The sequence below is a fragment of the Ahaetulla prasina genome, chromosome 5, assembly GCF_028640845.1.
Source record: "Ahaetulla prasina isolate Xishuangbanna chromosome 5, ASM2864084v1, whole genome shotgun sequence".
NCBI classification, from domain to species: Eukaryota; Metazoa; Chordata; class Lepidosauria; order Squamata; family Colubridae; genus Ahaetulla; species Ahaetulla prasina.
This window is the reverse complement of record NC_080543.1, coordinates 139,532,585-139,550,872: the sequence shown is the minus strand read 5'-3', so window position 1 is coordinate 139,550,872 and position 18,288 is coordinate 139,532,585. Positions and strand designations below refer to the sequence as shown.

The 18,288-nt window shown below is 45.4% G+C and overlaps 1 protein-coding gene across 1 annotated transcript in view; it reads left to right on the top strand.

The window, feature by feature from the left end:
- Positions 1 to 332: 332 nt before the first annotated feature.
- Positions 333 to 18,288, top strand: part of WDFY4 (WDFY family member 4) — a 151,811-nt gene continuing 133,855 nt past the window's right edge. The window contains exons 1-7 of the mRNA XM_058186274.1: positions 333 to 593; positions 3,444 to 3,736; positions 11,014 to 11,128; positions 13,242 to 13,348; positions 14,692 to 14,847; positions 14,970 to 15,159; positions 16,051 to 16,234. Of these exons, the coding sequence (XP_058042257.1) occupies positions 563 to 593; positions 3,444 to 3,736; positions 11,014 to 11,128; positions 13,242 to 13,348; positions 14,692 to 14,847; positions 14,970 to 15,159; positions 16,051 to 16,234 (1,076 nt within the window). The 5' untranslated portion in view covers positions 333 to 562. The remainder of the gene's footprint in view (positions 594 to 3,443; positions 3,737 to 11,013; positions 11,129 to 13,241; positions 13,349 to 14,691; positions 14,848 to 14,969; positions 15,160 to 16,050; positions 16,235 to 18,288) is intronic.

Genomic DNA, 18,288 nt, shown 5'->3' with positions numbered 1-18,288 from the left:
TTCCTTAAATGGGGAAGAAGAATTATTTGCTTAGCTCAGCTGGCAGTCACATGATTGTTGCATGGACAGGTAAATAATTATTTAGATAAAAATTCAGGCAGTGAATCCCTGGCTGTTGTGAATTCTAAGACGATGGGTGGGTGGCCCCCTTTTCCAGGAAAAGAAACATGACTGTCAAAAGCTCCGGTGCATTTCAAAAATGAAGAAACTCTGAAAAACTCCCTGCCACAGTAAACAAATGGAGGAACCATTTCAAAGTGAAAGAAAGAAAATCCCAGTCAGAAAGATAGGACGGCTTCCTCTGAGAAAGGATCCCACCCAGAGGCTTCCCATTCAATGGCCAAGGGTCTCGGCTCCATCATTCATTTCAGGGTGATCAGTTCCGCAAAGCCTGGCCAGATAACTCCCCCCACACCATTGCCTTTTCTACCTCCAGCCGAGCTATGATCTATTTGTGCTCCTGAACTTCTGCTTTCGCCAGGAAATAAGCACGGCTGCCTAGTCAAATGAATAACAGAGGAAAGTTGTCAAAAACTGCCTTCCTTTTCTTGCTTGCTTAGAAATGCAACCAGCTCAGGACAAAACTTGCACAGGTAGGTCCAAATTTGCCCTCCTTGGGGTCTTCAGAAATTGCTGTCTCTGTAACGCTTGTAGAGTTGCTTCCAAATGAAATGTTTGGAAATAAGCTTGTATTGCTGTGTAAAACAAGACAGATGGTTTTGTGCTGTTTTCTGGGAGGAGTTGAGCTTGCTAGTTCTGTGGAATTGGAGAGGTCACTGGTGCTGTGGGTCCAACCACCTGTGTTTAGGTCTGTGTCCCTTCTGCTTGGTTAAAACCTCTGTGGGAGAGAAGTGTATGGTTGTGCTGTGGTTAACATTTCTGTGAGGTAGGGGACATTAGTGAGAAAGTGGTGGAGATGCAACTCTGAAGAGCCCTTGCTCTAGATCCAGCCCCACAGCTCCCTCCTGCACCCATGACTGTGTCCAGTTCTGGTCAGCACAATACAAAAAAAGATGCCCTAGAAAGAGTGCAGAGAAGAACGAGCAACAAAGATTAAAAGGAGTCTGGAGGCTAAACTGTACGATAAATGGTTGTGGGAACTAGATACAGAGAAGGGTTAGTGGGACATGATAGCAGTCTTCCAGTACTTGAGGGCTGTCACAGAGAAGAGGTGGGGAGGGGGTCAACTATTTTCCAAAGCACCAGAAGGCAAAACAAGAAGCAATGGATGGAAACTCATCAAGGAGAGAACCAGCCTAGAACGAAGGAGAAATTTCCTGACAATGAGAACAATTAACCAAGGAAATGGCTTGCCTCCAGAAGTTGTGGGTGCAGATATTTAAAATTTCAGTTTATCTTGGAATTATTTGGATTGAGAAGGGAACTTGGCCAAATTACACAGTCTCCTTTCAAACTTGGTTTGCTCTCCACTAAAATAGAAATATTAGCGATTCCAAATGGCTCTTCATTTTGGAATTCTAGCATCCTCAGGCATGTTCCTAAAATGTTGTGGTGATTCAGTATTACTTGCAGAAGATAACAAAAGGCAAACATTCAAGTTACAAAGACGAATAATTTGCCAGGGCAAATCAGGGTGCTGGAGTTTTAACCCATAGGAACTTGTGTGGATGGCAGAAAGTCTTGTACAGAGCACAGAGCCTGTCCTTAAAATGGAGTTCTGAAGCTGAGATTTTATTTTGTGGTTCTTGGAAGTTTCCTTCCCCTCTAGAGTGATGTTTATGGGATGGTGGTGTTACTGTTGTTACTGTTTTCTACTTGTTTTCATCTTAGTTAACGTTAATCTGATTTTGCACAGTCTCACTTGAGCAATTGCTGACATGTCTGTAGTTCACATTTTTTTGCCCAAGTTACAAAGATAAATTGGAGACCATATTTAGCCATTTATACTGACAGTCTTTTCTTGGTGGGGCCACAGAGTGGATGGTGAGAATACATCAGGCAAGTGAGGGATGCAGCAAATGGTAAGTTGCAGGCAGTAGGAGGTCAGTTTGCAAGATCTTTAGAACATGCCTGGGATGAAATTAGACTTCCGCTGTGCTGATATGCTATTCTGCTTCTTCTCCATTGTACTAAAATGTGTTAGGTGGAAACCATGATTTATCAAGACATTATGGCATTCATGGCCTATCTGATGATGAGTCTGGCATATGAAAGACCAAGTCTTGACTTGGAAAAAGAATATCTGGTAAAGAAGACACGAAGTCGTGTGTTTATGAAACTCGGAGAAAGGGGAAGGGCATACAGGACTAGCTCAGAGTGAAACTAGTCTTATCAAGTGGGTGGGTGCAAACACTCATGGAAACAGAGCTATTTGTTAGACATTAAGTTTATATAGTGTATCTCAAGGTTTTTCAGAAGTTGTTTGTCACTGCCTCCTTCCTAGGGCTAAGAGAAAGTGACTAGCCCATGGTCACCCAATTAGCTTTGGGCCACAGATGGGACCAGAACACATGTTCTTCTGGTTTCTAGTCTGATGTCTTAACACTTGCACGAAACAAGCGCTCGGTTATTATAAATGGTTATTATCTTTATATCCCAGGCAAAGGAGTGTTATAACAGCAACAACAACAACAGAGTTGGAAGGGACCTTGGGGGTCTTCTAGTCCAACCACCTGCCCAGGCAGGAAACCCTACACCACTTCAGATAATTGGTTATCCAACATCTTCTTAAAAAGATGACCTTGTAGGAAACCATCTCTGAAATTTTGGCCTTTGGAAAATGGCCATGGTGCAGCTGCTTCCCTATCCTAATATGTTCCTTTCCTATTCAGAAACAATCCACTGCCAAATTTAGATAACACCAAAGTTGCTTTAATTATGAATGAAAGTAGTACAACGCCTTAGATATATGAAGATCACATGAAGTGTTGCTACTGCTTTATACCGAACTGGTGCAGACACACTTGGAATGCTAAGTCCAGTTTTGGTCACAAAGCTAAAAAAATTGTTGAGACTCTAGAAAGAGTGCAAAAAAGAGCAATAAAGATAGCTGGACTTCTGGAGGCTAAACTGCATGATGAACAGCTGTGGAAAATAGGTATATCTGGCCTATTAAAGAGAAGGATTAGGGCTGTCATAATAGCTGTCTTTCAGTACTTGAGGGGCTATCACAGAGGAGAGAGGTTGTTGGCTTATTCTCCAAGCTACCTGCTGGAAGTAAGCTGGAAGATCTTTAAAGGGAAATGAAAACTTATCAAAGAGAGACCCAACATAGACCTAAGGAGAAATTTCCTGACAGTTAGAACAATTAATCAGTGGAACAACTTTCCTCCAAAAGTTGCAAATGCTCCAACACTGGAGGTCTTCAAGAAGAGACTGATGGCCATTTATCCAGAATAGTATAGGGCAATGGGTTGGACTAGAAGACCTGCAAGGTCCCTTCCAATTCTGTTATTCTATGTTTTTGTTCTATTTTCTTCCAGATCATTTTGACCAAAGCATGGAACCTGCGCTAGAGCTACCAAAAGCATTGGAAGAGAAAGCGGACTCACCAGATGAGCATGGAAGCCAGGATCCCACCCTTCCTGAAGGAGGCAATGGGACAGCGGTCAGAGAGCAGCCTTCCCAGTGTAGCGAAGAGCCTCCATGCCAGCAGCTCTCCTTCCAACAGGAGACATTGGACCGGCAGGTCTTGGAGCACATGGAGGTGGCTCTTTTCCTGAGTCCAGAAGAACAGCAGAGGCGATGGCTTGCCATTCTGACCACTTTTCTGAAGGTTAGTAGGATTTTTTTAAAAAAATTTTTTTATTTGAATTTATATCCCGCCCTTCTCCGAAGACTCAGGGCGGCTTACACTGTGCTAAGCAATAGTCTTCATCCATTTGTATATTATATTATATACAAAGTCAACTTTTATTGCCCCCAACAGTCTGGGTCCTCATTTTACCTACCTTATAAAGGATGGAAGGCTGAGTCAACCTTGGGCCTGGTGGGACTTGAATTTGCAGTAATTGCAAGCAGCTGTGTTAATAACAGACAGACTTAGTCTGCTGAGCCACCAGAGGCCCTCATATTATTGGTTATTTTCAATAGAAAATATTGATATCAGTAGCTGATATCCATAGCAAAAAAGAAAAAAAAAAAGAAAAAAAGCAGAAAGCAAATGGCCTACCTGAAAAGGTACCAGGGAAGGTGTCATTTTTACTTCCATTTGGAAACAGCAGCTGGTTTCAGGTTGTGAGGCAGCATCGTTCAATGGATTGCTTAAGAACTGCTTGATGGGACAAGGATCCACAGAGACAACACAGGAAGTTTTGGAAATGTTTAGCAGAGAGAGGAAACTAAAGCTGCTTGAAATAGTGTTGCATAATTTATTTAATTCCACCCCATACTCGTGATCTCTCATGTCATTATTTTTACTTCATTACTTTAACAAGGGCAATATTCAGGCTTAAAGGGACATAGATTTACTGATTGTGCCATGATTTGTGCTATGGAAGTGTCAACCTTTTGCTGAGGTGAAGCCGAAAACCTCAGATTTTCAAGTCAGCTATATTTGCACATGATTATAAACTTTTTTTAAATCAATTGCTCCTGTTAGATTGATTTAGGTCTCTATATCTAAAAAATATTCAAGTTACATGGGAACTTGCTCTTCCTGAGACCATCGTCTGCGACCTGTCCTTAAATACCATATTTCGATTCTTACTTTGTTACAGAGCCCCGGATTACGACATCGAACATGTGAACAAGTTAACTTCACTACTAACCTGGGCAGCCTCCTGCTCACACCCAATAATCTTTCTTGGTGACATTAACTTACCACTTATTAATTGGACCCTAAATGAATGTACAACTGAACCTATACATGCAACCCTGTACAATACTGTAACTAATCTGGGACTTGTTCAACTAGTAGCTAACAACACTAGACCCAACAACTGCCTTGATCTCATCTTCTGCAACAGTTTAAATTCAATTTATGGACTACAAATAAAAGAACCATTCTCCAACAGCAACCACAACATGATTGACTTAGTAGTCTCAATTTACGCCCTCTCAAAAATCATAATGATGGGATTCCCTGTTATCCATTGACAATGAACTCTCATCTCTTGATTGGCAAATTCTACTCTCTGGCTGTAATACTGCTGATGACCATTACAACATTTTCTTGTGCGAAGTCAAAAGAATCATTTTATTTATTTATTTATTTATTTTATTAAATTTCTATACCGCCCTTCTCCCGAAGGACTCAGGGCGGTTTACAGCCAAATATAAAACAATATTCATAATACAATTAAAAATACTATAAAAATCTAATTAAATTTTGGCTCCCATTAAAACAAATAAAACGATAATAAAATCCCAATTAAAAAACCATAACAAAATTAGGCCAACCCTGGAACAAGAGGGTCTTGAGCTCACGTCGGAAGGCCCGGAGGTCGGGGAGTGATCATAACCCCGGAGGAAGGTCGTTCCAGAGGGTAGGAGCCCCCACAGAGAAAGCTGTGGGTCGCCAGCCGACATTGTTTGGCTGACGGCACCCTAAGGAGACCCTCCCTGTGGGAGCGCACAGGTCGATGGGAGGCTATCGGTGGCAACAGGCAGTCCCATAGGTAACCCAGTCCTAAGCCATGGAGCGCTTTGAAGGTGGTCACCAGCACCTTGAATTGCACCCAGAAGACCACCGGCAACCAGTGCAGCCTGCGCAGGAGAGGTGTTATATGGGAGCCACGAGTGGCTCCCTCTATCACCTGCGCAGCCGCATTCTGGACCAGTTGAAGCCTCTGGGTGCTCTTCAAGGGGAGCCCCATGTAGAGAGCGTTACAGTATTAAACTTTATGTACCACTAACAGCCCACAAAACCAGAAAAAATAAACTACCAATATCAATAAGAAAATTACAATCCAGAAAAAAAATCTCTTTGGCGAAAAAACAAAACTATGTAGCTAACTTCAAAAACCTCTACAAAAACCTATGCCAACAAATAAAGACTGAATGTACCAATTATCACATCAAGCAAGAAGAAAACCTTCTACGCACAAAAGCTACCCATGCCTTCTATAATTTTGTAAACAACAAACTTAAAGACCCGAGATCCATCCCACCCCTAAAAGGACCAAACAACAAAGACTGTATTGACGAAACCATTAAAACTAATCTCTTTAACACATTCAGCTCAGTCTTTGTAAACAACAACAACACACACCCAATATTTCCCAGCCATACTACAGACAATTTCAATGATTATGGTGCTCTTATACATATTGATTTTACAGTAGTTTCTTCCCCAAACCCCCAAAACTTTAACCTTAAACTGTCTACTGTTGACCTTACCCCATTCCTAAGAGGTCTGTAAGGGAGTGCATAAGTGCACCTGCATGCCTAGTGTCCCTGTCCTAATATTCCTTTTTACTTACTCTTTTCATGTATCCAAATTATGTTTATACTTTTACCTGTTATCTTATATATGATTGACAAATAAATTAATAAATAAATAACGGTATGATTATGGGGGCTGAATTGTTGAGTATCATGCAAACTCAGCTTCATAACACCACAGAGACATTTTTGGTACAAATGATAACATGGATCAGGTGGAGCTGAATAGGGGTTGTTGTTAAGGGTTCATTACAGAATGCAGCAATGTTTATTTATTTATTTATTTATTTATTCGTACTTTTATACCGCCCTATCTCCCTAGGGACTCAGGGCGGTGTACAGCCATATAAAAAACACATAAATATACAAAATAAAACATTCATCTAAAAAACTTATTATAAAGGCCAAATATTTAAAATAGACATATAAATAATAAAACCCAATTTAAAACCAAATCTAAAATTTAGACATTTAAAAATTTAAAACCCTAGTCCAGTCCTGCGCAAATGAATAGATGTGTCTTAAGCTCGCGGCGGAAGGTCCGAAGGTCAGGAAGTTGACGAAGTCCTGGGGGAAGCTCATTCCAGAGGGTGGGAGCCCCCACAGAAAAGGCCCTTCCCCTGGGCGTCGCCAGTCGGCACTGCCTGGCCGACGGCACCCTGAGGAGTCCCTCCCTGTGAGAGCGCACGGGTCGGTGGGAGGCATTCGGTGGCAGCAGACGGTCCCGTAAGTAACCCGGCCCTATGCCATGGAGTGCTTTGAAGATCATTACCAAAACCTTGAAGCGCACCCAGAAAACCACAGGCAGCCAGTGCAGCCTGCGCAGGAGGGGTGTTACATGGGAGCCACGAGGGGCTCCCTCTATCACCCGCGCAGCTGCATTCTGAACTACCTGGAGTCTCCGGGTGCTCCTCAAGGGGAGCCCCATGTAGAGAGCATTGCAGTAGTCCAGACGAGATGTCACAAGAGCATGAGTGACCGTGCACAAGGCATCCCGATCTAGAAAGGGGCGCAACTGGCGAACCAGGCGAACCTGGTGAAAGGCTCTCCTGGAGACGGCCGTCAAATGGTCTTCAAAGGACAGCCGTCTATCCAGGAGAATGCCCAAGTTGCGCACCCTCTCCATTGGGGCCAATGACTCGCCCCCAACAGTCAGCTGAGGCTGCAGCTGACTGTACCGGGATGCCGGCATCCACAGCCACTCCGTCTTGGAGGGATTGAGCTTGAGCCTGTTTCTCCCCATCCAGACCCGTACGGCCTCCAGACACCGGGACAACACCTCGATAGCTTCGTTGGGGTGGTCCGGTGTGGAAAAGTACAGCTGGGTGTCATCAGCGTACAGCTGGTACCTCACACCGAAACCACTGATGATCTCACCCAGCGGCTTCATATAGATGTTGAACAAGAGGGGTGAGAGAATCGACCCCTGAGGCACCCCACAAGTGAGGCGTCTCGGGGCCGACCTCTGCCCCCCCATCAACACCGTCTGCGACCGATCGGAGAGATAGGAGGAGAACCACCGATAAACAGTGCCTCCCACTCCCAATCCCTCCAACTGGTGCAGCAGGATACCATGGTCGATGGTATCAAAAGCCGCTGAGAGGTCTAATAGGACCAAGGCAGAGGAATAACCCCTATCCCTGGCCCTCCAGAGATCATCCACCAACGCGACCAAAGCCGTCTCAGTGCTGTAACCGGGCCGGAAACCGGACTGGAACGGGTCTAGATAGACAGTTTCCTCCAGGTACCGGGGTAGTTGACATGCCACCACACTCTCTACAACTTTCACCGCGAAGCGAAGGTTGGAGACCGGACGATAATTACCTAACACAGCTGGGTCCAGGGAAGGCTTCTTGAGGAGAGGCCTCACCACCGCCTCTTTCAAGGCGGGCGGAAAGACCCCCTCCAACAGAGAAGCATTTGTAAGCCCCTGGAGCCAGCCTCGTGTCACATCCTGTGCGGCCAGCACCAACCAGGAGGGACACGGGTCCAGTAAACATGTGGTGGTGTTCAGCTTACCCAGCAACCTGTCCATGTCCTCGGGAGCCACAGGGTCAAACTCATCCCAAACAATCTCAACAAGACGGCTCTCAGACATCCCACCCGGATCTACCCAATTTTGGTCCAGACCGTCCCGAAGCTGAACGATTTTGTCGTATAGATAACCACTAAACTCCTCAGCACGTCCCTGCAGCGGGTCATCCCGCTCTCCCTGTTGAAGGAGAGAGCGAGTCACCCGAAACAGGGCGGCCGGGCGGTTATCTGCCGACGCAATGAGGGAGGAGACGTAGCAACGTCTCGCTTCCCCCATTGCCACTAGGTAAGTCCTAGTATAGGACCTAACTAGTGTCCGATCAGCCTCCGAACGACTGGACCTCCAAGAACTCTCTAGGCGTCTTCTCCGGCGTTTCATCTCCCTCAGCTCCTCTGAATACCAGGGAGCTGGTTGAGACCTACACCGGGTCAGAGGCCGCAAAGGCACGACACGATCCAAGGCCCCCGCCACGGCTCGTTCCCAAGCCACGACAAGTTCCTCGGCCGTGCCGTGAGCCAGACCCTCAGGAAATGGCCCAAGCTCCGTCTGGAACCTCTCCGGGTCCATCAGGCGCCTGGGACGGAACCAACGAATTGGTTCCGTCTCCCTGTGGTGTTGAGTGGCGGTCAGAAAGTCTAGGCGAAGGAGGAAGTGATCTGACCATGACAAAGGCTCAATGACTAAATCCCTCAAGTCCAGATCCTTCAACCACTGACCAGAGATGAAAATCAGATCCAGAGTGCCACCCCCACTGTGAGTAGGGCCATCAACTACTTGAGTCAGGTCCAAGGCCGTCATGGAAGCCGTGAATTCCCGAGCAACTGAAGATAACAGGCCGGTCAATGGCAAGTTAAAGTCCCCCATGATAATAAGTCTGGGGGTCTCCACCGCCACTCCAGCCAGCACCTCCAGGAGCTTGGGCAGGGCTGCTGCCATGCCGCAAGGAGCCAGGTACGTGACAAACAAGCCCATCTGACATCTATGACCCCACCTCACAAAGAGGGATTCACACCCGGCAATCTGAGGTACAGTGGTCTCCCTCGGCTCCAGACTCTCTCTAATCACAACCACCACCCCTCCACCCCTACCCTGGGCCCTTGGCTGATGGAATGCTCAGAAACCCGGCGGGCACATTTGAACAAGGGGCATGCCCCCTTCTGTGCCCAACCAGGTCTCTGTAACGCCCATAAAGTCCGCGGCACCCCCCTGAATAAGGTCATGAATTAGGGGGGCCTTATTGGCCACGGACCGTGCGTTGCACAGCATCAGCCAAAGGCCCGGGCTCTGAGGGTCTTGACCATCCGGGGAACGGGAGGAGTCTGAGGGCTCGGGGCGCGTGATCGCCTGCAAGCATTGAGCACGCGCCCCCATAAAACGATATGAGCCCCCACTCCCGCCATATCTGCCCCTCCCCCTTACCGTGGAAATAGGACCACCCTCTCCCAATGGAACACAAACTCCCCCCATGACCCTCGGACCTATTAACTTACTGCCACGAGCATACGCAGGAACTGGACCCCCACCCGACGGGTTTCCCCCAACACCCGCCCTTTCCCTCCCACCCCTTAAAAATGCCCTATCTAAAAAACCCCAAAGGCTCTTCCTCTTCGCATGCCACCTCTGTGGGTCCCAAGACCCGTCATTGAGGCCGGCCCTCGGTAACGAAGCGGGCCATTCCTGTGAGGCGGGGGCACCTCGCAGGCGCAAGAGTTCATGTGCAGCGTAACGCATAGAAAATGTTGAATGTTGCTTAGCTGTGGCTTTTAATTAGCAATGAAGGAGCAATTGGATCCCCATCTGCCTAAACTCTCCTTTGTTAGCATTCGCTGACTCACTTCCAGATTCTTCTTTGTACGAGTGCATTAAGCAAAGTTCTTTAAATCCAGGATGGACCTAAGAGAACACTGAGCCTAAAGGACAACACACAGGGTTTTCATACTGCTATCATTTCAGAATATTCTCCTTTTGCTTGATCTGATTTGTGATGATTTAGCTTTGGTGTTTTTCTGTTGTAGTCTGTTGTATTTTTATACCAATGGCTCATAACCAAAAAGTACAACCTGTAAAAGTACAACTGACCAGAACAGCAATTGTATTGGGAGTCAGTGGCCTAGAAATTAATGAACTAAATAAATGTTGGGCATATTTGAATTAACATCCAGTGTATATGGAGGAATGGGATTGCACGTCTCTTTTCTCTTTATTGTCCATTAGTTCAAAGCTGTTCGATCCTTGTGAGTTACAGATCCTCAAAGGTTATAATGATGGATTGGACCTTCTCTGCCTTTAAGTTGAGAAGAAGGCCCTGAGAGGTGGAAAGCAGCCACTGGAACGATCCAGGTGCTGAGCCTGTCCCGAGTAGGGATGTCCAATTCAAGATGGCAGTTCGGATGATCTAGTTGGCTTCTCTGGCTCCAGGAGGACCCATTCCGGAAGGTGCTGGGAATGCAGTAGTTGTTAGAAAGCCATGGTAGTTATCCTACATTCCTCAAAGAAGGACAATCCTGAATGTAAGAAGCTTCCAGCTAAGAACAAAAATCATTCAGGGAAAAAATAATTCTGGTAGGGAAAATTACCAAGTCAATGCATTGAATGTCAATATTTTTTTTACATTTAAAAAAAATATGTTTTAGGCCTGGGAGCAGTCAGATGGCAGTATCTATTTTCCAAATATCCAGCTTTTAGCAAGTGAAACTTCAAGTTTTCTGGTGAAAGAAATCAAGAAGAAAATGAATGGAAATCCAGCAGGTAAGCCTCTTTATGTATTTAACCTGCAGCCTGGTCTCTGTTTTCTGATTTATCTTGTTGTTGAAAAGATCTGTGCCAACTGTGTCCAGCACACATTAAAAACTCTTGTCTTTATTGTTTTGTTCAGATCAGATTCAGATCAGGTCAGGATACCAGTTCATTCCTTTAGGGTACAATAGAATGAATTTTTAAGAAAATCTTGGATAACCATTTGTCTGAAATGGTGTAGGGTTTCCTGCCTGGACAGGGGGTTGGATTAGAAGACCTCCAAGGTCCCTTCCAACTCTGTTATTATGAATTATGAATGATGAGGATACGGAATGGGAGAATTCTATAAAAATTGTAAGTGGCCACAGACTAATAGCTAAAATAGGACAAAAAGATTAATATTGTACTAGGTATGACTGCAGGACTATCTAGACCCGTTCCAGTCCGGCTTCCGGTCCGGTCACAGTACGGAGACAGCTTTGGTCGCATTGGTGGATGACCTCTGGAGGGCCAGGGATAGGGGTTGTTCCTCTGCCCTGGTCCTATTAGATCTCTCAGCGGCGTTTGATACCATCGACCATAGTATCCTGCTGCACCGGTTGGAGGGGTTGGGAGTGGGAGGCACCATTTATCGGTGGTTCTCCTCCTATCTCTCCGACCGGTCGCAGACAGTGTTGACAGGGGGGCAGAGGTCGACCACAAGACACCTTACTTGTGGGGTGCCTCAGGGGTCGATTCTCTCGCCCCTCCTGTTCAACATCTACATGAAGCCGCTGGGTGAGGTCATCAGTGGTTTCGGGGTGAGTTATCATCTGTACGCTGATGATACTCAGCTGTACTTTTCCACCCCGGACCACCCCAACGGTTGTCAAGTGCTGTCCCGGTGTCTGGAAGCCGTACGGACCAGGATGGGGAGAAACAGACCCAAGCCCAATCCCTCCAAGACGGAGTGGCTGTGGATGCCGGCACCACGGCACAGTCAGCTGCAGCCACAGCTGGCTGTGGGGGGCGAGTTATTGGCCCCAACGGAGAGGGTGCGCAACTTGGGTGTCCTCTTGGATGGGCGACTGTCGTTTGACGATCATTTGGCGGCCGTCTCCAAGAGGGCCTTCCACTGGCACGCTTGGTGCGCCAGTTGCGCCCCTTTCTTGACCGGGATGCCTTATGCACGGTCACTCATGCCCTTGTCACTTCCCGCTTGGACTATTGCAATGCTCTCTACATGGGGCTGCCCTTGAAGTGCACCCGGAGGCTGCAGTTAGTCCAGAATGCAGCTGCGCGGGTAATAGTGGGAGCAACTCGTTGCTCCCATGTAACACCAATCCTGCGTAGTTTGCACTGGCTTCCTGTGGTCTTTCGGGTGCGCTTCAAGATTCTGGTTACCACCTTTAAAGCGCTCCATGGCTTAGGACCCGGGTACTTACGGGACCGCCTGCTGTTACCTTTTGCCTCCCACCGACCCGTACGCTCACACAGAGAGGGCCTTCTCAGGGTGCCGTCCGCCAAGCAATGTCGGCTGGCGGCCCCCAGGGGAAGGGCCTTCTCCATTGGAGCTCCTACGCTTTGGAATGAACTTCCCCCTGGTTTACGTCAAGTGCCTGATCTTCGGACTTTTCGCCGTGAGCTGAAAACGCACCTATTTATTCAAGCGGGACTGGATTGAAATTTTATTGGGGTTATTTATATTTTAAGATTTTAAATTGTTTTAATTACTTCGGCCACATTATAATATGTTTTTTTTAATTTCTTTTAATGTATATATAGTATTTTTACTTGGCTGTACACCGCCCTGAGTCCTTCGGGAGAAGGGCGGTATAAAAATCGAAATAAATAAATAAATAAAATAAATAAATAAAAGGGGAAATTCCAGAGTTGGCAAGGAGCCAGGAAATTATGCTGCTTTCCTAGAACTGGTGTAATTTAGTGGCTGCTTTATACAGCAGTTCTAGTGTGTTGAATGGATTTCTGAATGATTGATTGTAAGCACACATGCAGAGTAATGATGTTCTGCTGCCATGTCGTTTTTCACATTTGTCTGGCATCCATCACCATTGGCACCTCTGCCATCCACTGACCCTCTTGCTCCTTTCTTGCATGATGTGAATATTGGCTGCCACATGAACAGAAGACGCTCGACTCCTTGTGTGGCAATTTCTGCAGTGGAAGGGAGAGCTGGATTCTGCCGGTTACCTGCTGCTAAAATCGATCTACTCACTTTCATTCTACACCTTGGTAAGAGAAGAACCTTCCCTCTTCTTCATGCAGTTTGAAACATTGGCATCAAGGCCGCCTGAATGCTTCATTCACTCATCTGACTCAAATCAAACTAAAACCTTGATTATGGTTATAAGCCAGCATAGAATCTACACCAGAGTCTAAAAGCATTATAAAAAGAGGAATACCCAACCTTGTACGTCATAGCAGAGACTGAAAACAGCACAATAGACTAGTGTGTCCTGGCTATTTATGCAGTAATGGTGAGATGAGGCTCCAAGCACTGGAGAAGGAGATGTTTTGTAGTCTGTGGAGACTCTCAGTCATGATTGTCCCAAAGATGCTTTTCCAAAAGGCAATTGGGCTTCCTTAGTTTATCTTTTTTTCCTTGAAAACTCGCTTTTTCACTTCTCATGCAAGAAGCTTCTTCAGTTCTGAAGAGCGAAACTATTGGCTTGGCACTGAATAATTTGAGTCCTGCAGATATATAGTGGCCACCTTTTGTCCTAAAGAATTTAAGGATGTGTATTTTCAACAACATAGTCCTTGTGGGCTTTCCTACTCCTGGCTAAATGAAGGATTAACTCCCCAGGTGTTGGAAAATTGGGTCTTGGGTTAAAAGCCATGGTTTTAGTTGTATGGCAGCTGAGCGCAAGCTTGCCTTCCATTCATTACTGAGGGCTCTCTCAAGGCCAATAGGTGCTCTGGAAAGTATGGCTGCCTTGGCTGCATAGAGTAGGACAGAGTTGAGTCTTCTGGATTATTGCTAGAGAGTTGAGGGGGGAGGCAGGGTATAACCAAACAGGCATCTCCACACCGTGAAGGAGCTTTAAGTGCCAATTGTCCAAATTACTTTAACCATCCCGTCAATTTTGGAGAATAAGAGAACCTGATGAACAGCAAGTCATTTCAGTTTAAAAACTTTCCATGAAGGTACAAAACTTTTAAGATCACTGTATGTGATTCTCCCCCCAGCCCCCCATATAGATAATAAAGCTGGAATGGTGATTTGCAGTGTTTAGACACTCAGAATACCAAACAAGTTGCAGGCCAGCAGCTCTGAGAAGGAGAAGCTCCTAGTCTGGGGTGAAATTAAAAAAAAAAGTCAGATAAGTCAGGACAGGAAACCCAGAAATAAAGAGGGAAGAACAGACAAGTAATGGAAGAAAAGAGGAAAGTAGGTAGACACCAAACTTTGGAAAAAATACCAAAGGGAAAATTGCAAGACGAGGTCAATAAAAAAACCCAGAACAATTATCTGTACCCCTTTTCTCACCAGTCTGATTTTTCCCCACTAAAAATGCGCTCTGGACAGATTCCGAAATGAGCATCAAACATCGTATGTATTTTCTTTGGGACAGGAACAGGAACTCAGGTGGAATCTAATCAAGTCTGGGTTGCCTGTGACGTTGCTGCAGTGCCTACACCTCTTCTATGTATCTGCCCTGGAAGCAGCTCCTGTGGACAGGGAAGAGGAGCAGCAGGCCATACGGAAGACCCAAGAAATGCTGGTGCAGGTGGGTGGTGGCAGCTGGGCCTGGAGGGGCCATCTAAAAATAGACTAGAACTGGATGTTCTTTTTAAGAAAAAATATTTATTTGAATCAAATAGTGGTATTATTATTCTTGTTTACTTTTAGACAATGGTCAATATTTATGCAGAAAAACAAGGCGTGGAGATGCTTCTCATGTCTAGTCATCTTAAATCTTTGATCATAGCAAGATCCTCCCTCTGGGATCAAGGCAGCCCTGCTTGGAAACAACCTACAAGTCAAGTGCTACAAACGATTTCAAAGGCTCTTTCCAAGACCACTATTTCATACCTGCAAGGTAACTGGCCCTGATTTTTTCTGGCCTCTGTTCATGGGCCTCAGTCCCTGACCTTTGCTCACTTAATGTGCGGTGGGGCGGTGGTGGTGGGCGGCTTGCAAGGACCACTCCGTTTTGATTCTCCATAGTTACAAATGACTTTTTTTTCTAATAGAGCACAATTATTTTTCTTTCCTTAAATGCGCAGGTCCTGTTTTACCTGCAAGAGCCTGATAATTATTTCTAAATTTTCTGTGCAAAACATTTTCCGTGCCTCTTGTAACAGCCTTTGTGGCTGTTACTGTCATCCACAGAGGAAGCTCCTTTGCTGGAGTGCATTTCCTTGGAAGTTGCTTGAGTAGTCAGCTTACCTTGTACTCTACTCTTTGAATTGATAAAACCCCCTTTTAAAAAAATTTGTTTCATCAGCTGAAATGTGGCCATTTTGGAGGTCATTTTCTTCAAGGACTGTTACAAGCTTGCAAGCCACAACTGCAAGTTCACCGCCTCTCTTGTTGTCTTTCATGCTGTGTGACTGGGAGAAGTTTCTTGAGCTGGCTTCTACCCCAGGCGCTGGAAGGGTTGACAGTTGGCGTTAGCCTTGGGCTGCTGTCCAACTTCTCATAGAGTTCCGATTAGATTCATCCAACCTGAGTAATCCAGCAGGTTGCTGACCTTTTGACTGGATCCAATAAGGCTCTAATTATATTCATACTTATCCTTTCTTGATTTAAACATTATTTTTCCAATTCAGAGGTTGTAGGTTATATTTTGGTATGTATGAAGCTTAATGTAAATTAATCTTATAGTGCCAGAAAAATAAATAAAAATTTCTATAAAACAGAGTGAGGATGACTATAATCTTACATGCGGTGGTTATACTTATTACATGCAATACTTTTCTATCTACAGATTGTATCAAAACTTCTATTCACACTTTGTCACAGCTTGATGATTCCTCGCCTACTTGGGAAGTATGTGACTCCATCAATATTATCCTGCATTTTGTGAGGAATTCCTACCCGATTTCCCCGGCCTTGCTTTTGGAGTTTGAGAACAATGGTGGCCACCAGCTACTGTTGAATTTTTTTTTAAGGCAAGTCAATTGATAGCATAGTGGCTGCCAAGATGTGATGCGGACAGATTTTCACCTTTCTGTTTTATTTGGGGGGAAAAATACTTTCAAGTACTTTTTAACATTCATGTATCCTTGTAAATGCACATTTCTTTCCAGTGATGGAATTTAGATGTTAAAGCATTCTGGACAAAGACTAAAATAACATGTTGCATCTAAAATGCAGATTATTCAGTTTTCTTGTATGGACTTTCCCTTTAAACTCTGGTCAATTGTTCTTCAGGGATAGACTTTAATAACTTTATCCCATACTTTTTGAAAACATAAATCAAAGCTTGTGCCTTTTTCTAGGCATATTTGTCACGTTCAGGACAGAACAAAAGAACACAATGATTCGTAGTATCAATAGATCAACAACTGTAGTCTCATCCTTGCTAAAGCTGAGCAGTGCATACCATGGGGCTTCCTCGTCCCCTCCCAGTGAACTGTCCTAATGCATCATCAGTGGCACTGGGAAATCATTGAAGCCCAGCAGAATCCCTTTAAGAGGGAAACCTAGCCCTTCGCCCAGAGGTGAGCTGCTGCCAGTTCTGACCAGTTCGCCAAACCAGTTATTCCAGTGGTAAAATCTGAACCGGTATACTACTGGTTTGTTGGCTGCGTATGTGCGCTGCGTGCATGAAATGCAAGGTGTGTATGCGCAGTGCATGCCAAAAGGAGGCATGCGGTCAGTAGAACAGCGCTGATCAGCTGTGGCACATGATCTTTTTTTTTTACTTTTAAAAGCATTTTTTTACAACTTCTTCAGCTGATGCTTTTAAAAGTAAAAAAAAAAGGCTCTGATGATCGTGTGGGCACAGCTGTGATCGTCAGAGCCTTTTTTCCCCTCTTCGGCCGAATAGGTTGTAAAAAATGCTTTTAAAAATAAAAAAAAGGCTTTGACAATAGTGTGGCTCAGCTGGGCATGGGGTGAGTGGGGGCAGGGATTTTTGCTACCAGTTCTCCAAACCACCTGCCACCATCACTACTGGATCGTCTGATCTGGTCTGAACCGGGAGCATTTCACCCCTGGGTTATTCCAATTGACAGCTTGATTGAAGTAATTTGGACAAGTGGCACTTAAAGCTCCTTAACAGTGTGGAGATGCCTGTTTGCTTGTGCACTGCCTCCCCCCTCAACTTTTTAGCAATAATCAGAGAACCAGAAAATCGGACCACTGGCTGGCCCTGTCCCTGCCCATTTTTTGCGCTGATTTCCGGCTGTTTTCTGGCCACAATCGGCCCAAAAAACAGCCTGAAAATGACCTCCAAAAAGGCTGAAAATGGCCCAAAAAACAGCCTGAAATTGGCCTAAAAACAGCCTGAAAATGGCCCCCCAAGCAGCCATTTTCAGGCTGCTTTTGGGGTGTTTTCTGGTTGTTTTTTAGGCCAGTTTTTGGTACAAAACAGCCTGAAAAACGGCCTGAAAATGCCCCAAAAAAGCTGGCTGCGAGAGGAAGAGAAGCCGGGTGAGTGAGACCCAGACTTATCCCAGATCCCCTCGTCCCAAAAGCAGCAACCTTGCACTCTTTCCCTCTCTGCTAGCCTCCTTCTTCGCACGGGAGGAGACGGAGAGGGAGAAGGGGGAGGCGTTTCTGTGTGCTCCCGTCTCTGTGTGGCACTCTTTCCTCAATGTTAGTGGCCACCACTACCCTCTTCTCCTTCTCTGCCTTCACTGCGAAGAAGGGGCTAGCAGAGAGGGGAGAGTTCAGTGTTGCTGTTTCTGGATGAGGGGACCTGGGAAGCCTCTAGGTCAAGCTTACCCAGCTTCTCTTCCTCTCACAGCCAGCTTTCCCAGTCTAGCTTGATGCAGTCTCTCTCTCCCTCTCTATTTATTTATTTATTTATTTTTCGTATTTTTATACCGCCCTATCTCCCTAGGGACTCAGGGCGGTTCACAGCCAAATAAAAATATACATATAAATACAAAATAAAACATCAGTTAAAAAACTTATTACAAATGGCCAAATAATTAAAAATAACAATATACATAATAAAACCCATTTAAAACCAATTTAAATTTTAAAATCTAGTCCA